The 22648-nt window shown below is 35.0% G+C and overlaps 1 protein-coding gene across 4 annotated transcripts in view; it reads right to left on the bottom strand.

Annotated features, from left to right (window-relative positions):
- Window positions 1-5753: 5753 nt before the first annotated feature.
- The window catches only part of HNRNPR (heterogeneous nuclear ribonucleoprotein R), a 39698-nt gene continuing 22803 nt past the window's right edge, over window positions 5754-22648 (bottom strand). For 3 of the 4 annotated variants that reach the window (XM_079777220.1, XM_079777219.1, XM_079777222.1), the window contains 6 exons: window positions 20031-20207; window positions 18139-18273; window positions 15139-15354; window positions 9919-10068; window positions 7187-7308; window positions 5754-7048 (listed from right to left, as the gene is read on the bottom strand). In XM_079777220.1, coding sequence (XP_079633346.1) covers window positions 6436-7048; window positions 7187-7308; window positions 9919-10068; window positions 15139-15354; window positions 18139-18273; window positions 20031-20207 — 1413 coding nt within the window. In that variant the 3' untranslated portion in view covers window positions 5754-6435. Of the gene's footprint in view, window positions 7049-7186; window positions 7309-9918; window positions 10069-15138; window positions 15355-18137; window positions 18274-20030; window positions 20208-22648 lie in introns of all 4 variants that reach the window. The other variant, XM_079777221.1, reaches the window with a different exon arrangement.

The following is a 22648-nucleotide window of genomic DNA, read 5'->3' as shown; positions in this document are numbered from 1 at the left end:
TACTCTTTCTTATTTTAAAACAATCACTTTTTCTTCTCCATAGCTCTTTTATTTAACAGTTTTCATCCAAAAAAGATAAGATACACTATGTTACTACTCCTTATGAAGAGTTCCTTTAATTTGTTTATAAATCATTAGGTTCCTATCACCTCCTTAATCTTTGTTCTTATTTGGTACTGTCTGCAAAGAAATGAGCATTTCTTTATAATGAAATACCCTGAGTATTTCATTACTTCAAGTAGATTTCCATTCTAAATTGCAGGACTTCTACTCTTTTTGACTAAAGGAACTAAGAACACCCCAAGGAAAAGAAGTAAAAATAAAAGCTACTGTATTAAGTCTATCTTCAGGAGAATGGGAATCAGCATGAAGAGAAACCTTCATAAAATTTACTGTAAGAAACCAAGAGGGGGCCCTCTCTATATGGTACTTTTTATACATTGAAGTTATTACCTCCTGCTGCATCCAAACACAGCCTTCCTCAAATATTCCTTTATCACCTCCTTCACTTGCTGGCATGTCATATCAATTGGTCAAGGACACTGGGGCAATAAAATGCTTACTGAAAGCATCATACAAATGTTTCCCTCTGCCCACCTCTGTATGTTTTCTAGGATCATTTCTAATGTGGAAATGCCACAATTTCATCAGAAAAATGTTATTGGCAGCCTGTCATGCCAAAGCCAACATCCCTATTGGTAGACCTAGCTCTAAACTCCAATAAAGCTATTTCCTGACACTTTAATAAACCCCCTTGATGTCAGTCCTTTTAGTCCTCTTTTCTTTACTGCCTTCCATGGAACAGGTGCCCAAATGAAGATAGGAAATACATTTGACTTCAAATGTCTCAATTACAGAACTACTCAATTTGATTTGTATAATGGAACCCATCACACACCACCCAAAATCACCAACACAACATTTTGAACATGTTAAATTTTATTAAAAATATTTAACATTGTACAAATATTCCAATACAGTTATGGTACCTGAACGCTGTACCAAAAGCATGATTTTTATTAAACTGCTGATTAAATGGCCTTATAAATGTTTCTATTTTAATATTCTCATGTTACTGTATGCATATCAGCAACGTAATGTTTGCAGGAGCTTTCAGCTCAATTATAGAAATAGCCTTGTAATATAGTGCTAAACATCATAATAGGCATCATTGAAGTACAACTGAACAGGCTACAGAAGTCCCTTTTGTCCAAATGACAAATCAAGATAAGATGTTCATGGGATCCTGATAAATTTACTACATAAAATGAAAGCCCTTATTTATATTTGAGGAATGTATGTATTAAGTGCAATCTTAAAGTTCTATACTCTGATCTTTTCTACCACTGATACATGTATAAAATGTTTCAGAAGAGAACAAGTACCTTAACATAATGACACAATCGCTAAAATTCTTCAAGTATTTCACTGCAGTGATGTTCAGCTAGTCTACAGCAAGCTTAGAGATAAGGGTTTACATTCAGGACACCAACTAGCACATGTTTAACACCTAGGAGATTCTTCCTTGACTGATACACCCAACCAACAAAGAAGGCGTAAGAATAGTGAGGAGATTCTTCAGGCATGAAAATCCAAAATTATTTTCAATCACCGCTTATGTTATATTACATTTTTAGATGGTATGGTCAGAAATGCCTAGTTATTAAATTTAATTTCCTCAATTTATACTTTACCTTAATGGAATCCCCTAATGAGTATGAAAGATTTTAATATTTAGCACTAATCTAAAAATTGACTCTTAATTCTACCAATATCTACTAATCCTATCAACTTTCCCCAGTTTCAAATGAAACACAAGTTGCTGATTAATTTGTTTCTGCTATGTTCAAGGTCCTAATATTTCACCTATGTATTTTCCTCTTGACACAAAGTTGTTATATCAAATGTATCTTTATACTGAATCGACTACTGTTTTTCAAATTGCTAAAACTTTTAAGTTTCATTTTACAATGTTAAGATTTCTTTTGGAGGATTTAAAAAAATTATCTCTTAGTGTTTAACACCTCCATTCTCTATCAACATCATCCTATTTTTACCTAATATTAGTTTGCAATAAACATCCCTTAAGATGCATTATATGCTAATATACCAAATAAAAATGTAAATGTAATGAAGATATTTGAAATCACAGTAAAATAAAGCAAATTTATTGTCTTGCCAAGAGACATTATTTAGAATCTATCTTATAAAGTGTCTATTCTGATCACTTAAGATAATACCCTGAGTATTTCATTACTTCATACTGTAGGCCTTTCCTGCTCATCTACCAATTTGAGAATAAAGAGCATGAAGTACTTATTATATGTTCCTATTAAGAACAAAATTATTTAAAATCTTATTTTTCTATAAGGCCAACATAAATGCCCACTTATAGGATATGGGCATTCTCCCACACTTAATGCCCCACTACTAATAAAAAAAAATAGGAAAAAAAAAAGTTCTTACCAACAATTCCACTGGTTATCGTCCCCAGCGAACCCCACCTAGCAAGTCGACATCATGACATGTCAGGTCAGGGCAGCCTCAACCTCGCTTCCCTGATAGTCAGGTGATAAAAGGAAGGAGTTAAAACAGGAAAAGTATACTTGCAGATTTCTGGATAACATCTGAAAATGATTAAAAAACAAAAACAAAACAAAAAAACCCAGAGCTTCTGGTAACCTCTAAATAAAAAATAATATATATATGTATACATATTTTAAAAGAAAACTTTTCTATAAAGATTAACAGTAACTACTTCAAATTAAAAATTATATTTAAATTACCGACCCATGCTTTTAAGTATGCAATATTTTTAAAGCTTGGTGTTTGCATTTCAAAGATAAGAACTAATCAACAAACTACTATGCAAAAGTAAACGTGACTGGTTAATGGATTTGTCATTCTGGATTCTTTAGTCAGTTATCCACTTCACTACTCCACTTGCTTACTCTGAACAACTAAGTTAACAGAAGCTCTCATTCTTAGAGGAACATAAACACACTTATAAATCCAGTGCACTCTTTCTATAAGGCTTTTTCATAGCTCCTCAGTTAAGAGACTCCACATAATTAATGACATCATTAATATTACTATTTATTCCACATTACTTTGATTATAATGGATAGCTCAGTATAATAAAATTATCTTTGGAAAATCAAAGCAGCAAATTTTAACATAATAAGGAGTCTTTAAAATTAACAATAGCCTTATAGCAAGTATTTACTGGAAGGGTTTGGTTTTACAAATAATACACAATTAATAAAACGTAGGTATGATTATCCAAATGGGCAGGAGGCAAATGATGTAATGAGTTTCAAGAATATTATATGGCTTTTCGCTAGGAATAGAATTTTATATCCCTTCTCTTTTGGAATTTAAAATATGTAATTTATTTTTATGCATTCTGACCTTTTTAAAAAAGAGGGTTTGCCTAAGTCAGATTTCAAAGTCAAGTGAGAGAAAAATTATTTATTAATAGAAAGCATTGGGCTTTCTTATGCAGAATAACCACAGGAACTAAAAAAACTGAAAAATTATGCTGAACTCTTTTGTTTAAAAAAACTAACTTCAGAACCATAGTAACTTAATTTCCATATTAATTGACCAAATGTGGATTTATTAAAAATCTGGCAACTTATTAAAACATTTTTGCTTTTAAAAAATTAAAACAATGTCATATACATACATTTAAGCAACTGCTATAAATGAGTGATCAAATAAAAATTAGCATTCCATTATGGGGAAGGGGTATATTTATGCCAATCTCAGGAGGGTAACTACAAAGAAGTCTATCTCATTATAAAGTAAAAACTTCCTAACACACATTAATATAGCAGGCTCATAAATAAAACCAAATGAATTAGGTTGGGGAACAAAAAGATGACAGGAGTATAGAAAATCAAATTTCCCAGAACTCATAATTTGTGCCTATTAAAAACAAAAATGAATGCAAATCTAGAATAAAGACCTTCCTCAATGGACATTTTTCAGATTTAAATATTAGATTGTTAGATTTCTGTGAAAAGTTGAGCTCTGAATCTATTTTTTCTGAATGCTGCTACAGCAATAGTTTACAAAGACAAGGTAAAAGCTCTAAAGTGAGACTTAATGTTTATAAAGTTTCATTTTACTGCTAAATAAATTGACCTATAAAAGAATATTAGAGGAACATTTCTATAGATATACTTTTAATTGGCGAGAATAAAATGTAATTTGCAATCGAAGAGAGGATTTGATATGGAACCCAAGTTTTGTTCTTATGTTTTTGCTGGGGTTTTATATTTTAGGATGGGTGGGGGAAGCATTACTTTATTCCAAGTCCTAATTTCCTTCATGGTAACTTTGTAGCTGGTACCATCTAATTTTTAAGAAATACAAACAACTCAAATTTTATTTTTAGATCCTTTCTTCTTTCCAAGAAAAATCAAGGTTTTATTCAAGTCTAATTTAGATTTATAATGAGCTTCAAGTTGTATTTTCAAAGTTTAAAAGCAGTATTTAAAGAATTTTCGGTGTCTTTACTTTTATACATGGGCATTAAAATACATCAACACAACTGGATCTAAGCTTTATCAAATACATACCCATGTTGACCTGAAACTACTCTAAAACAGACTATATAATTCCTTTATCAGTTTATAAAAAAATAGGAACATTAATAAGGCCAGTTAACTTACTGTACTATGTAATAAGTACACTTTTAAAGAGAAATAAGATATATTAACTTTCATCAAGAAATATTTTCTTATTCGAAACCCAAAATATAATCTAATCACTTGTAAAAAATTAAGTGGCTTATAATTTTGAAATCTAGCGCTACTGTTATAATAGACACCAAATAGAAACAAAACACAAAATAAGGTGTGTTGTTTTTAATTATTTTCCAATGGCTTGTTTTTATAATTTAAAAACAGTTAGATCCACCTAAGAACAAAACGGAAGGGAAAATTTTGCAGTAATTTGAAAGTGATCCAGACTTTCCTGTACTGTAAAGTTTGGATTCTTTTGTTCCTCTTATTCTCAAGCAAAAAGGCCATTACAATAAATCAGAATTTCTAAAGGAAACAGGGAAAGAGACATTATGACTTGGCCAACAAAAACTTTGGCCATTAGGGATAGTTAAAAAAAAAAAAAGGTGTTAACCAAAAGTCAGAAGTATGTTTACTAGATATTTTTAAGCCTCTCTTGTAAGGCTTGTGTTTCTCAAAACAAATTTACATAGCAATAGCAAATCATATTCCTGAACTGAAGTGGCAGTCCCGATCATGTATACTAAAACTGAGTTTCATCCGTAGTGCAATTGACACCACAATACTAACATTTTTTCCTGTTACATATGTATTCACTTATTCAGCAAATAAGGTCTTCAGACAACAAATTATCCTTTTTAGAAATAATGTGGGTCAAAATAAATTGCAGTCTGCTTCCCTAATCCCACTTTATTTAACATAAATTATCCAATGCCTGCAAGAATGTTCAAAAGCCATTGAACCTGTTTTATAAAAATAAGGATAAAATTTCAAAATTTAAGAGACTATGAGAGAACACCAATCAATGAAGTGCTATTTGGAATAAATACTAGAATTTAGACTAAGCCTCAGTCTGATAGCCACGATACATGTTGAAATAGACAAGAAATTTTGCATGAATTTGATCACTCACATAGGCAGTTATAGTTTGAAAACAATATTCCTTGCAAGGATTACGAATAAAATAATGTTTTAGGACACAATTGAATTTGAAATAGGTAATGTTTTGAATAGATTTTTGAGTTTTATTGAAATCTTACATGAACAAGAAATTGGAAATACAATCACATCAAAGAACAAATTGTCACGGCTTTGACGTTTAAGCCAAACAAATTTTGTAGGGCAGATTTCAAAAAGGTGTGAAGTAATAACAATTTAAAAACACAGTTAACCTACTTCTAGGAATGCAAAACATACAATCATAGGTTATTTTCAATACAAGAAAACTTAAATTTTTGTTTGCTTTAATTTCTTAAAACTACTAAGACAAAGTACTAGCTTGTATTTTTATTTACAGCATACTCCATACTCCTATGTAATCTATCTCAAATGCAAAAAAAGGAAACTGTCCAAAACCAAAGGTTCTGCAAAATCATGATTTAACAGTGTGCTCAGCTTGTTTTGAAGCTAAAAATGAAGCCTGAAACAATAAAAGCATTGTAATCCCCGTAATAAGGGAACTCTGCAAGCCCAATAATGTCCAAGAGCATTTATGAAAAGAGGAAAAAATAAAAAGACTTGAGTATATACACAATAATGATTTCTTCAGCCCAATACAAATGGCAGCAAATTGCTACTTAAAGATGAAACAGTTAAGCCAATTTTTGTGGTTTTTTTTTTGAAGAATGTAGTAGATCTAGAGCCAATCGTGTCTTGCCAATATCATTTTCAAGCCCTCACTTGTCTATTTCCACTGTTGCCCATAAGTATCCTGATAAAATTCCTGGTTGTCATTATTGTAACCATAGTTACCAGTATAGTCACCACCTTGTTGAAGCGGCTGCTGAGCGATGGGTTGAGAACCCCAGTTCTGTTGGTTGTTGGTCTGACGGCGCTTGGAATCAGGTTGGTTGTACCCATCTGCCTTTCTCTTGCCACCTACATTGCCCCCACGATTGCCCCGAGAGCCACGGGAACCACGGCCTCTCTGCTGTTGTGCAGGACCCCCTCTGCCACCCCTAGAGCCTCTCGGTGGTCCCAAAGGTGCCCCCCTCTGTGAATAGCCAGTTCTACCTCTTGGAGGTGGTGCTCCCCGCCCCCTTGGTGGTGGTGGAGCACCTCGCCCTCCCCTTCCTCCTCCTCTTCCTCTTACTGCATAGCCATCATCATAGCCGTAGTAGGGATCTTCATAGCCTCCACGATAGTCGTGATAATCATAACCATAGTAATCATCATAGTAATCTTCATAGCCATAGTAATCTGGAGGGTAGCCATATCCACCTCTCCCCCCACCACGACCCCGACCTCTAATTGGAGGTGGCATGCGAGGAGGAGGGTGGTAGTAATAATCTTCATACCTAACAATGGAGGGAAGGGAGAAAAGAAAAAACAAATTAGCTTACTTCATGACTCTTCCTGATTTTGTTTTATTAACCTGATCTCCGCTATCAAGTTATTCTCTGTTCAAAGATGTATTTACTAAAATGCAGACTCACGCAGTGCTTCTGGAGGCCTGTCTAGCAGCTTGGCGTTCTTTCCTTTTCTTGTCTGGTGGCTTGGCTAAGACTATTTCAATTTCTTCCCCTTCTATTTCTTTGCCATTCATTTCATCCATGGCCTATACAGAATTAGAAAAACAAATTTATTTTACAAGTAATACTTTAAAGCATAACTACATAAGCATATCTGTGCCAGTTAATACACTAATAAACAATTTAAATATTTTAATTTGCAAAAGATGAATCCAGCCACAAAGCATAAAAAAATGGAAGTACCTGTTTTCCTCAATCTCACCCTCTTATACGTAAACAATAATGAGCACAAAACTGATGCCCTACTCTTATATTTAAAAAAGTAAAAGGGTCACCTATTGCTATTCCTTAATTCCAAATAACTAACTCTTCAATGCTTAGCCATACTAAAGAGGCAAATCCACACATGGGGAAGATGCCAGTATCACAAACTTTTCAGGATTCCAAGTTTTAAATAAATATATAGCATTCAACATGTAGGTGGTCTTACATTGTTCTTCCATAAAAATTTTAAGGGGGGAGAGGATAAGAGATCAACCAAAGGACTTGTATGTATGCATATAAGCATAACCAATAGTCAGAGACACTAGGGGGGTGAGGGCATGTGCTGGGGGATGGGAGTGGCCGGGAGAGGTCAATGGGGGGAAAAGGAGACATACGTAATACTATATGTAATACTTTAAACAATAAATTATTTTTTAAAAATATTTTTTAAAAAGTTTTAAGAATGGGCCGAAACCGGTTTGGCTCAGTGGATAGAGCGTCAGCCTGCGGACTCAAGGGTCCCAGGTTCGATTCCGGTCAAGAGCATGTACCTTGGTTGCGGGCACATCCCCAGTAGGGGGTGTGCAAGAGGCAGCTGATCGATGTTTCTCTCTCATCGATATTTCTAACTCTCTATCCCTCTCTCTTCCTCTCTGTAAAAAATCAATAAAATATATATTTTAAAAAAAGTTTTAAGAATGGGAAACACAAATGAGGTCACTGACAAGATTAGCAGTGAAATTCAACAAGAAATTGACACAAACACAGTCTAGGTTTCCCTCACAACACTTAATCTTGAACATACTTTGCCTAAACAAAAGCACAGAGCCCAGAAAAAGCCTGACCTAATGAAGTACTCACCTGGAGGACAATAATCAAAAGCATTCTATGCTCTAGCTCTTTATTTATGTTGTTCCACCTAATAGCCTCTGCCATGCTTCAAGGTTCAGGTGACTCTAACAAAATATCATCTCACCAGTTTTTCTATTTCCCTATACAACCATTTCTTCTTTAGACATACATAAATGCTCTATCCATAAAGAGCATTTAGTGATTTACAAGTATTCAGTCAAATCCATCCTTCTCTAGCTACTAATTTTCTCCCTTTACCACCTTACCTTTTGGCTACTTCAGCTAAAACTAAATGAGGCTACAGAAGCTTCCTGGTCTAAACGACAGAATAGAGGAGCAGTCGCCAACCAGTGGTCCGTGAGGTCCGAAAGGTTGGCAACCACTGAAAAAGAGCATCTACTCACTCACGTGGCTATACGTGGCTATAGCGATGAATATGATTCCCAGCTGCTGAGCTAAAAATTTTGTAATTTTACAGACTTGTTTGGCAAACCACCCTACCAGTTTTTATGGATCTGTTATTTAATACCAACTGAATCAAAGAACTATTTAGACGGTATAAACTTATTAGTTATCAGTGTTTCATACCATTGGCAATTTCAGAAGGCATACATTAAATTCTGTATTGAGTTGTGAATTTTATGAGCAATAATGTCTAATTAATTAGCTGCCGTGAAAAAGTAAACCAATCAATTCTAAATAGTCAAAGATTTTCTATAAGGCACATTTAAAAGCAGTACTCTGGCCGAAACCGGTTTGGCTCAGTGGATAGAGCGTCGGCCTGTGGACTCAAGGGTCCCAGGTTCGATTCCGGTCAGGGGCATGTGCCTTGGTTGCGGGCACATCCCCAGTGGGGAGTGTGCAGGAGGCAGCTGATCGATGTTTCTCTCTCATCGATGTTTCTAACTCTCTATCCCTCTCTCTTCCTCTCTGTAAAAAATCAATAAAATATATTTAAAAAAAAATAATAAAAGCAGTACTCTGGGCAAAGGCCTGGGGTAGAGAAAAGCTGGATGGAGGGAGGCAAAGAGGGAGACACCTGTAATACTGTCAACAATTAAAAAATAAAAAAGCAGTATCCTGGACAAGAAAGAAAACTGATCCACTAAAAGGTGGTACCACTCACTCCACCAATAAAACATGTAGAAAAAGAACCAAGACTGAGCCACTGAGAATTTTGGATCCATCTTCCCAAGTACAAAAAAAGAAAAGCTTTTATTAGTGTCATCCGTCCCCACTACTGCCAAAGGACGGAGAACAAGAGAAAATTTCACCCATTAAAGATGGCGCTGATGCTCAGCCGGTGTGGCTCAGTGGTTGAGCATGGACCCACGAAATAGGCCACGGTTCAATCCCCAGTAGGGAGTGCACAGGAGGCAGCCAATAGATGATTCTCTCTCATCACTGATGTTTCTATCTCCCTCTCCCTTTCTCTCTGAAATCAATAAAAATATATTTTTCTAAAAAAGTTCCAGAGTTCGGCAAAGTTGAAAACCCATTTTATTTTAATTTTTAAAGGCACTTCATATGTGTATCAAGTTTCAATAGCAGATTCAAATATCAAGAAACAAAATTTCTACCTTAACAGCTGCTCCTCTGTCTTCAAAATGAACAAATGCATAATCTTTCAACTTCTTCACCCTTTCGAGTTTTCCAAATTCAGAAAATGACTTTTCCAGTATTTCTTCTGTCACTGTAGTAGCCAAGTTTCTCACAAATAAAACTTTCACCTAATACAACAAATATAAAAAAATTGGCATTGGCTACTTAATTATAGCTGGTCTTACATTGAAGTATTTCTTCCTATCTTCATGACATAGGCTTTTTTCCTCTAAAACATTAAGTGCTATGATAGAAGGTATAAAAATTGCCAACAAAATGATTCAGATATTAGTTACCGATTTATATAAATATTGGTTCCTTCTCATGTCCTATAATTAAAGTGCCTAACATTGTAAATAGGGCCTTCAAAAAACTAACACATTAATTATTACTAAGAACTTATAAATTTTGCATGGTCCCTAAGTCTCCCTTAAACAAGTTTTTCCGGGTTTTTTTTTTTCCCCTAGTAGAACTGAATAAGCTGATTCTAAAGTTCATCTGAAAAAATAAGCAAATATAGCCAGGAAAAAGATAAGAAAAAAATTTAGAGACTAACCTTATCAGATATAACAACCATAATGCTTAAATCATTCAATCAGTGTAGTGTTAATCTGGATAAAAATAAAAGTCAGATCCACATCTTACACGATATGCCAGGATAAACTCCAAATAGACACACACACACACACACACACACACACACACACACACACACACAAGGATGATGGAGAAGGGAGAAAATGAAAGTGCTAGAAGAAAATAATGTTTTTATAACACACATTGGGGAAGGCTTTGTGACTCAAAATTTATTAACTATAAGTCTATAAACTATAAAAGAGTGATGGATTCAACTACTAAAAATAAATGGCTTCACCTGACCAGCGTGGCTCAGTGGTTGAGCGTTGACCTATGAACCAGGAGGCCACAGTTCCATTCCCCATCAGGGCACATGCCCAGGTTGTGTACTCGATTCCCCAGTGTGGGGCGTGCAGAAGGCAGCCGATCAGTGATTCTCTCTCATCATTGATATTTCTATCTCTCTCCCTCTCCCTTCCTCTCTGAAATAAAAATATATGTAAAAATAAATAAATAAATGGCTTCTACATAGCCAAAAAATACAAGCAAAGTAAAAAACCAAATGACTTATATAACAAAGAGTTAATTTTTCTTTTATATCAGAGATCCAGAAAATAAAAAACTAACAGAAAAAAATGAATAGAAAAATATGCAAAATTCATGATTATATGGTTCACACAAAAAACAGCAACAACACACAAATGACCGGAAAACATAGTAAAAACTTAAACTCATGCATAAGAGAAAAAAACTCTTAATGGCTTTGAAATACCGTTTGTTACCAAACTGGCAAAATCCAAAAGTTTAACGATACACTAATTTTGACAAGGATGAAAAGAGGCCTCTTGTCATAGAATGGGAGTGGATTAATAATTCTCATGGGGAAAGGGGTGTCTGTGTGGGGGGTATGGGAAGAGACTGGACAAAATCATACACCTATGGATAAGGACAATGGGGGGGAGGGAACCGGGTGATGGGGAGATATGGGGGGGGGGGAAGGAGAAACAATTGTAATAATCTGAATAATAAAGATTTATTTAAAAAGAAAAAAAGAAAAGAAAAGAGGCCTCTTGTATTTCGCTGGTAGGAGGGTAAAACGATCTGGTTCACTTCCCAAAGAGGGGAAATAAAAATCTTAGTAATAACAGGTGCATTTACCTGTTGGCCCACAATTCTACCCCTGAGAATCTATTCTACAGATATATCCGTACTTGTATCAACTGACATGACAAAAGCTTATTCACTACAGAAACAACCTATAAGACCAGAACAACCCAACGTCCAGCTGGTTGAATATACTATGGTACATCCACCGAATGAAACACTATGTAACCATACAAAAAAAATGAAGAAAGAAAAAAAAGAGGAAGAGTTCTAGATGGTTTGGCTAAGTGGATAGAGCATCAGCCTGCGGACTGAAGGGTCCTGGGTTTGATTTCAGTCAAGGGCACATGCCTGGGATGCGGGCTTGAACCCTATTAGGGGGTGTGCAGGAGGCAGCCAATCAATGATTCTCTCTCATCTCTCTCTCCTCTCTGAAATCAATAACATTATATTTTCAAAAAAACACACACACAAAAAAAAACAAGGAAGAGCTCTAAGAGCTGACATGGAGAGATTGCTAGGATACATTGTTGGTAAGACTTTTTTCCCCCATTTCTGAAACAGGGATCCAACTTACAGTCAATGTGAGAGATAAGTACTGTGTCATAGTTTAATTGGCAACATTTATAATTTCTTAGTGGTACTTATAATAATGATATACCTTCCTTAGAGCTGATGAAATAGAGTGGTAAATAAAACAAATATGAATCAGTGAAAACAGTAAGTTACCAGCAACCATTTGTATAAGAAGCAGGGAAAGGAATACATCCTCAATATTTGTCAGTATTTGCCCGAGAAAACACGAAAAGATAATAAGAGACTACTAAAACTGAATGCCTATAGGGAAACAAGGGGTATGATACAGATATGGTAGATGGGATGGAATTGGGACTTCTCTGTCTATACCTTTCTATAAAATTTTGATTTCTAAGCTAAGGAACTATATTAACTATTCAAACAAAAAACCAAACATATCCACTGAACAAAGTGTTGCTATATAAATAGAAAGGATAGGGGAGAAAATCTTAATTCAATGGGTGAAAAAAATGGAACAGTTTCCATCTCTCCCTCTATCTCCTTTATTTTTCTAAATGTTGTCAATACTGAAGTATAACTACATCAGATGGGCCTCCACTGATTTCCTTTTTAACTAAACATGGATCCCTTGTCTTTTTCTGAAATGAAACCATAATATACTATATAAAAATTACTTGTTGCCCTAGCTGGTTTGGCTCAGTGGATAGAGCGTAGGCCTGCAGACTGAAGGGTCCTGGGTTCGATTCCGGTCAAGGGCACATGCCCAGGTTGCAGGCTCAAGTCCCCAGTGGGAGGCGTGCAGGAGGCAGCCGATCAATGATTCTCTCTCATCCTTGATGTTTCTCTCTTTCCTTCTCTGAAATCAATAAAAATATATATTTTTAAATTACTTGTTAAAACTGTATTAGGAAAGATACATTTATTTAGGTGCTTAGGTTCTGTTTGATTTTAAAACTGACCCAACTTGGCAAAAGATTTTCAATAAATTGTAACACTGATAGAGTGAACAGCAAAAGCTTTACTCTACTGTGTGAATTCCCCATTAGAAAACAATAAAAGAGTCAGTAATATTCAAGTTTATTCAATCAGTATTATTCAAGTTTATAGAGGCCACCTATTCATTCCAAAATTCGTTTCAGATGCAGAAAGAACAGTTACTAGAATAAATTTGAAGTTTTCTAACCCTATAAAAAGATTTAGGGTAAATTTCAATCTGAAAGGTTATCAGAAGTATGTGAAAAGTGACTGATGAGAAAATTAGTAGCTATACTTTAGAATTTGGGGGGATTTGATTCCCCTCGTATAATGTGTAATATACCTATAATACTATTTTTAAAATGTTTTTATAGGATAACCAATACAGGCGACAATACAGTTTCTACAAGGTAGATTCAAAGTTATAAGAGATCTGAAGATATTTATCCAATCCTAATAAAATAGGTCACATCCAAATTCAGTAAGTTTGCCCCAGTCACAATTGGGAGAACAAGTGAAACTGAAATAGGAAGGAAGGAAGGAAGGAAGGAAGGAAGGAAGGAAGGAAGGAAGGAAGGAAGGAAGGAAGGAAGGAAGGAAGGAAGGAAGGAAGGAAGGAAGGAAGGAAGGAAGGAAGGAAGGAAGGAAGGAAGGAAGGAAGGAAGGAAGGAAGGAAGGAAGGAAGGAAGGAAGGAAGGAAGGAAGGAAGGAAGGAAGGAAGGAAGGAAGGAAGGAAGGAAGGAAGGAAGGAAGGAAGGAAGGAAGGAAGGAAGGAAGGAAGGAAGGAAGGAAGGAAGGAAGGAAGGAAGGAAGGAAGGAAGGAAGGAAGGAAGGAAGGAAGGAAGGAAGGAAGGAAGGAAGGAAGGAAGGAAGGAAGGAAGGAAGGAAGGAAGGAAGGAAGGAAGGAAGGAAGGAAGGAAGGAAGGAAGGAAGGAAGGAAGGAAGGAAGGAAGGAAGGAAGGAAGGAAGGAAGGAAGGAAGGAAGGAAGGAAGGAAGGAAGGAACTATCTATTCAAGGAATATGTTAAAAAGATACTGAGCAGCACATCTGAGAGCCTCTCTGGTTCATTCTCAATGGATCTTCTGTTTAACACAAAGATGTTTTTGCCCTCAAAAAATTTATCATACTAATATAAACTGGGGCTCTCCAAACTAATCAGAGTGAGGACTGCCTTCTGAGAACCTAGAGGCAGACTTCTTATCCAGAAGAATCTAATCACTACCTTATGACCATCCATAAAGTTGCTGCCTCCCTGAGAAGGGAAAAGACATTTACCAAAATACTCAAAAACTCACTAAAAGGGACAGAAATGCAACTCTAATGTGTCCCTTCAATCCCAGGACTCATCCAAAGGAAAGCCTGAGAATGAGGATTCATGGCACCATCTGTTACCAGGCAAAGATCTTGGCAATGCAAGGATAGGACAGAGGAAAATGAGGTCCCTCTACAGGACTTGCCATGCATATTTTGCCACTACCATATAACAGCAAACATGCAAACCTTTTGCCTTTCTTCACAGGGACAATACCCTAAAGGAAGCTTGATAATTAAAAAAAGAAAAACTTTTTAAAATAAGAGAAAAAAATTAGATATAAATATAAATAAAATTATTACTGGACATTTAATAAAATTCATAATATGGTCAATGAAGATTATAATTCAAACTCTTTCTTTACTGAGTAAGACCTTGTCTTTTTTTTCTTTTTAAACCTCTGTATTCCTTATAATGCCTAGCACTAAACAAATTCTCAGTGTGTATAAAAATACTTAATGGAAGGGATTTCATTTCAGTTCCTTTACATGTTTAATCAGCAAGAAAAGGAATGGTTAATGGAAATTCCTGAATATCAAGAAAGGCTGTTAAGTTTGGTGTTAAAACAGGTCCTTGCCTAAATAGTTAAAATCAAGAGCTATAATATTAAAAAAACTCAAAAATTTTTGAGCTTCATTCTGAGAATAAAATTTAAATGATGACCACACCTCCATCACAAGCAATTGCATTTACCTTAGCCATGACTTCTGGATCTGGTTCTTCCACAGGGTCAGCCCATTCAACTGTAACTACATTTCCCCATACTTTTACTTTTCCACTCATCAGCCGGCGTCTGGCTTGTGCTGCTGACTTGTGATCCTCATATTCAAGGAAGCAGAACCCCCGATTCTTCTTTTTGTCATCGGGTTGATGATAGAGAATAACGTCCACCAAACCCTCTGTTAAACCAACAGCCAGATATATAAGCCAAAAGCATCCACCACACATCTACTGATTAGGCAGACCTAAATCCACTTGCCTAAAAGCAAAAAATAACTGAAGAAGCCTCAAAATGATTCACTAATTACCTAATCCAACAATTTAATCAGCATTATTAGATATGAGGTTTGGGGCAATATTTTTATGTTTCCTTTTAATTTTAGGGGTCGTAAAGATACAGCCATAAACAACAGGTGCAACTACTACATTTTGATATATAACTTTCTACAATGTTTTAGAGGTTTGATGTAACATGACTTTATAATTTATGAAAATACTACATCAAGGAACTTAAACATCAAATTATTGATATAAATCCAAGAGAACTAAGATTCAACAACTAACCATCCTTGGGTCTAACTTAAAAGTTAGTTTTTACTAAGAATAAAAATAATTGCTAAATACTGGTGTCCCTCTGGTCTGTCCTGTGCCCTCATCTTTCCATAAATCTTCTTTCTAGGTAAAAACAAGCTAGTTCCTACTCTTTAATACTATCTGTATCCTTAAGAATGCTTAGATTTTATTTCAACCCCAGACTTAAAGACATTTCAAATTTAACAGTCCAAAACTGTACCACCACTCCCCAAATCTGTCTTCTCTAGACTTTCCTACTTAATAAACAGTACTGTCTCCTGGGTTTCTCAAGCCAGAAATTAAAGACTCATTCTTGATTTCCTCCTTTACTTCATCTCCCCTATCCAATTCCAAGCCAATCTACTTTTTGCATCTCCACTGCTCAATCTTCTATTTGAACATTAGGAAAGCTTCTGCTCTTTACCCCTTTCTAAGCCATCATCTATACAGCAATAGGAATAATATTCTGAAAACATAAAACAGATGTTATTCCCTGTTTAAGACCTTCAAATACCATCTCATTATACATACACTAAAATCCAAACTCCTTACATGGTCTACAAAAGTCCTACCTACTTCATTTCATATAATTCTACCCCTAATTCTACCTTTTAAAAACACTGGCCTTCTATTCACTTTAATATACCAAGTTCTTTCTTGCCTTAGAACACAGGCATGTGTTACTCTCTTGGAATGCCTCTTTGTATGCTACATTCTTCTCATTCTTCATGTCTTGGATGAAATGTCACCATATCAAAAAAGGCTTCCATAACAATCAAATCCCCAATAGTAGCTATTTTCTACCTAAATATCCCTTATTTCCTTCTTCACGGTGCTTACCACAATGTGTAAATATTTCTTTAATTTTGGTGGGGAATCTTCTCTCCTTTCCCAGAATGTAAGCTCTACAGGGCAGAGACTAGATCTCTTATTCACCACTGTATCCCAGCAGATAGTACAATACCAGCACTTAATAGGCACTGGATAAACACTTGCTGAAAAAATGAATACATGGATATAAAGCTAGAAAGGAGTTGGTAAATTATGATAAATTAAGAGGCCCAGTGCATGAAAATTATGCATGGGGGAGGGGAGATTCTCTCAGCCTGGCCTGCACCCTCTCGCTGCCCAGGAGCCCTCGGGGAGCGGGCCTAAGCCATCAGTCGGACATCCTTAGCACCTCCGTGGAGGCAGGAGATGCTCCCGCCAACTCTGCTGTGCTCGCCAGCTATGAGCCCGGTTTCTGGCTGAGCAGCGCTCCCACTGACCACTGGGGGCAGTTCCTGTGTTGAGCGTCTGCCCACTGGTGGTCAGTGTGCATCATAGCGACCAGTCATTCCACCGTTCGGTCGATTTGCATATTAGCCCTTTATTATATAGGATTATTATATACAATAGTGGCAGTGGTTACAATGTGGGATGCTAGAAGTAAAAAATTCCGGAGTGGCTAGAATTTGGGGCAACAAGTTCCAGAATGTGATCTGCATGTGTGGGAGCTGAAGTAAAGGACTGAAAATGAGGTGGTCATAAAACTGGGAGGCTAGGGTACTGGATGATGCCTCTATGGTAAAAGTACTAAGAGTAAGTCAATTTAGGACAGAAGAGGAAGACTGTGAGCCAGAAGCAACCTTCAATTAATAAGACAAATTGAAACCAGAAGAGCAATAGATGACAGCTTGAAGGAAGGGGAAAGGATAGTATATCTGGATGACAAAAATGTAAAGGAATAGTGGGGTTTTCTTTAAAAGGGAAAGTAATAATCTAAAAAAAATGTTTTTTTAAACCACAGCTAGTATTTAGTAGCTCTCTATTAGCATTTTAAAAATGGAAATAGAAAAGGAAATATCAGACTAAATCATGTAAAATAGTAAAAGTATATGGTTTCATTAAATTTTGTTTCAGTTATATATAAATGTATACAGACCAATGTATAAACATATACATTGTAATATAAAATGTACTTCTCAATCAATTCCATGCATTTAGAATTGCAAATTTTGAAAAATATGGTCTAGATGAGCTAACAGGAAGAGGACAAGAACCCTAATACCTTTGGACCTAAAGTACACTGAATGTCAGAAGGGGAAAGCCTTCACTTGAAGACCACAGGGCAAAAGCTCTGGCAAAAGCTAAGGTTCAATTAAGGTAAAGTGAAGGGGACATTTCAAGATATTAAGGATATGAGGAAACATGCTTAATCCAAACCACTATAAATATTAAAAAATTCAAATGATTTATCAAACTGGCAAAATCCAGAAAATAATAAAAGCAGAAGGGATGCAATTTAGAAATTGAATAGACATTTAAACTCTTAGATTAATATACACATCCTTTTTTTGCACTTATAAACAGTACCACAGATTTCCCAAAATTAACTTCTAAATACATTTTTGTTTTACCTGTGACTTTACTGAATTCTTCCAGAATGTTTTCTTTAGTCTTATTCTTTGGAATTGATCCAACAAAAAGCCTGTTGTTTGCCACAGAAATGCACACTCCAAGGTGTTTACCAGGGCGAATTTCATAGCTGTCACACTGCAAGGAAGAAAAGAACCAGACACCCCACAACCACCCCAAACTCAGGACAACCGATCTCAATCTAAAATATTCATTAATTTAAGGTCAACCACTTCTTGCTTCATGAACTCACCAAATTCCCTCAGACTTGTCATAATATAAATGTGTATTTTAAACTTGTTACAGCCAGTCTTTCATTTAACTTGGTTTTGTTAACTTTCACTATTCCTCCATATTATAAATGACTCAAAATTATTCTCATTTTATTTTTAAAACTATCTTATTTCGTATTTAAGATTTTATCTATCTAAAAACTTTTTTCCATGGTTTTTTTCAGAAAAAGTACTTTGGAGATGAAATCAGATATAGTCAAGCCATTGGCAAGATAATAATATAAAAAAAGTAACAGCTATGTTTACTCAATGCAAAAGAAATTTAGAAGAACTTCACATTCTACACAAACCACAGAATTCTAAATATATAAAGTTTTAAACTGCATATCAAACACAATACTTTCAAAAATATATAAAATGATAGATATAAAAATGTTTTATTTAAATCACTATATGATGGTTTCCTTGATAAACTTTAGCTTCTCATGCTTTAACATTACTTAGCCATTTATTTACTAAAAGACATGTTATTATTAAATGAAATCATCCATATGTTGCCAAAACATGAAAATAAAGATTTAAAAACTTAATATTAAATAAACAAACTGTAAAAAAAAATCCATAACAAAGATTAAAATCTGGGTCAAACTAGAAGCAGAACTACTTTAGAGGCAACTTATGAAACAAAGCCTTGGTTAAAGAGGTTACTGTTCTAGAAGGACTAGAACTAGACTAGGTGAGGGCTTTAGATATCTGGCAAAAGATTATGCCAAAATACAATGATACTGTTAAGTTACTGAGATGGTTGTATTTTAATACAGTAGGAGTGAAGATATACTTAATTTGCAAAACTTGTTACTACTGCTACTCATAAGTAAGTACGAAGAGTAAAAGGCCCTATAAAAAGGAATTAATAGAAGACTGGTTATAAAATAGCAAAAAAGAGAAGGATTAAAGACAGAGAAGATTGAATGACCTGGAAACAAAAATATAGAAAAGAATATACTTAGAAAATAAATTGTATGATTAGGCTGTGACAAAAATAAAACAGAGTCAGAACCATTTCCTGAATTGGCGACAGTGTCCTAAGTCTTCACTATACTTTAAGAATCCTATCATAAAGTTTAACAGCAAGAATTGACATCCTTTCTATCAATATTCAAATGGAATTTTAGATACTAATCACTCTAATTAATAACTTTTAAAAATATATTTATATTTATTGATTTCAGAGAGGAAGGAAGAGGGAGAGACAGAAACATCAATGATGAAAGAGGATCATTGACTGACTGCTTCCTACATGCCCCCACTGGGGACTGAGCCTGCAACCCGGGTGCCCGGACCGGGAATTGAACTGTGATCTCCTGGTTCACAGGTCAACACTCAACCACTGAGGCACACAAGCCGTGCTCTATTAACAACTTTTTAGAATTATGGGACACTTTCTCCAACATATTAATTCTTGGGTATCCTCATTTCTTTTTTACTTTTATAATCAGAAAACACAGAGCAAAGGCCACATACCAACTCAGTCAACATAAAAACATTCAAAACAATAACTAAAGAAAATAAAGCAATGTTAACTGCAAACATTTTAAACTGAGGTAATTCTCTCAAATAATGACTTGCTAGACAGTAGGTATCTGTTTTGTTATCACATACCAGTTTAACAGCTTCCTGTGCAGCTTCCTTTCCACAGAAGGTGATAAATGCATACCCTCTGTTCTGACCAGACAGTGGATCCATCATAAGACGTAGATCCCAAATGGGACCAGCCTTTTCAAAAAGGGGTACCAACTCATCCTCATATAAATCTCTTGGTATTTTACCTACAAACACCTGAAATAAAATCTCTGTGTTAGAATCCCAATGTAAGCATTTGATTTTAGATCTATAAAGCCTAACTGCCTTTTCTGTAAGGGGATGGGGACAGGAAGATGGTTAAGGAGCAATGGGATAACTTGAATTTTGTGAAACTGACCCTAATTTTTATTATAATGACTTTTGGGTCATCAACATGGAACAATATTCTATATTGAATAATGGAAACTGATAAATAGGAGTGTGCAAAACTTGTACTAAAATTTGAATATTTATAATTTATTTTCCTCATAAAGTGAATAAAGAACACGTATGTTCATGGAAATGTGTGTTTTTATAAAAATAAAATTGAATAAAAGATTAATGTGGTCTTCCTCAAGCTTTCTCAATCTAAAATTTTTATTATTTAAAGCTCCAGGGCTTCTTCAATCAATCTCTTTCTCTACCAGAATATTATATTTTAGGGTCTATAAAAAATTCTTCACCATATAAAGATTTAGTATTCTACCTTAATAAAAATTATATAGGATTAAATTATACAATGATAAATTCAAATTAAGTAATCATACACAATTTTCTTCAAGTTTCTACCACGTCAGTAACATAAAAAATAATCCTTTATGTTAAAATATTTGCAATCCAGTCTTAATGAGTAAATCAGTGTTTGCACGAGATAAATGGTCTAGTGAAACTCTTCTACATCAACGTTTCATATTCTGAAAAATAACCTGATTAATGAATAATAGCAATCCAAAAGATGTCAAAATTATACTGGATATTAAGTTTCTGATGTTAAGCTCCATAACAGTTGTGCAATCTAACACAATCCTTTCCAAAAAATGGATTCACCTTCACAGCTGTTGGGTAAAACCGGAGGTCTTCTTCTGAAAAATCTAGCATAATTCTCATACAACAGCTACTCCAATTCTGTCTTCTTGAAGTCTCCAATCCTTGTTCAGTCACTTTAAGTTCTTCTGGGAAAGTTACTACTTTCCTCATATTCTTTCCCTCTCAACCTTAAAAACTTTTCTCAGCATCTATTTTCACTTCTTTCCTTTATACCTCAGAGAAAGAGATTTACTTCCTTTCCAAGGTTAACTTCTTAACCCTAATAAAACAGCACGTCTTTTCACCACCTTCTTGTGGAAATAATTACAAGCCTTTATTTCTTCAACTCTCCTATTTTTTGCTCAATACACCCTCCTTTCCTGTCAACTGGTTCTTTCCTCTGTCTGTAAACATGCTAAATCTCCCACAGCTAAACAAAATACAAACAAATAATACTTTAGCTTCTATATCTTTCCTTTTACTTTTATATGCTTAGAACACATCCCCCATGTTTTATTTTACTCATGCAGTTTTTCTCTTCAATGTATCTACTAGATGCTTAGTACTGGTGCAGCCACAGAAGTAAAAATAAGACATTTAAGGCATCATTTTAATGGTATCCCTACAGAAGCATCTTTCTAATGAAAAATCCACTCAGGAAAGCACTTAGCATCTATGCTCTTTTTAACTCTCCAAAATTGACTTCTTCCTAAACTGTATGCCCAAATGTCACTAGTGAACGTCTAAATGACCAAATTTTCTTTTCTCAGTCTCACCATCCTTGACTCAACAAGCATCAAGACTGGTGATACTACCTTCTGAAAATCCTCTTAAATCTTCAGAATCCTACACTAACCTGATCTTCTTATCTTTAATTATTTCTCTATCCTTTCCAAGGCGATCCTTCAATCTACCTACATGTTTCCCAAAGTTGTTTCTACAATACTTCACTGTATTTTCTTCACTTATAAAGATCTTATCCCCAAAGCCTACAACTATACAGTCATCTTCCAGATCCCATCCCAAGACCTAATTCTGTGTCTCCAACTGCCTATTAAACATTTCCTCTTGATTGTCATCAATAAGTCTAGCAGTGCCAACTTGTTTTTTGAATATAGATGTATATATAGATAAGAATGACTATCAGAATAATACAATAGTAGTTATAATACATAAAAAACTTTCCTAATTGTATTTTTCCTTATTACATTTCTAAATATTCTACTATGAAGACAGAATACATTTGTAACAAATGTTTCCTTGTTCAAAAGTCAAACTGACTAAAACCCACCCTCTGAACTTTCACCATTTCTCTTGGAAGAACATAATTTCTGCTGCTCCTCCAACAAGGTGATTGAGGAAATATTACTCCCATAAACTAAACAAAAAAATCTCAAATATTTTGAATCGCTCCCATTCTCATCCATGTCCAATTAATCTTTTAAGTATCAGCTTAAAGTTGCTCCAATGCATAATGCCTAGCCTATACAGACAACTGGTTCCTTCTCATGAGACAAACCTTTCATGAGACATGGAAATGCATACACTTTGGACTTATGTGCCATGTATTTTTCTAAGTTCTAGGGATATAGTGAACACCACAGACAAGGACTAGGTATTCATGAAGCTTG

This window comes from Cnephaeus nilssonii (assembly GCF_951640355.1).
Source record: "Cnephaeus nilssonii genome assembly, chromosome: 7".
In the NCBI taxonomy this organism is placed as follows: Eukaryota; Metazoa; Chordata; class Mammalia; order Chiroptera; family Vespertilionidae; genus Cnephaeus; species Cnephaeus nilssonii.
Note: the sequence above shows the minus strand (reverse complement) of the source record. Positions and strands in the feature narration are given on the sequence as shown.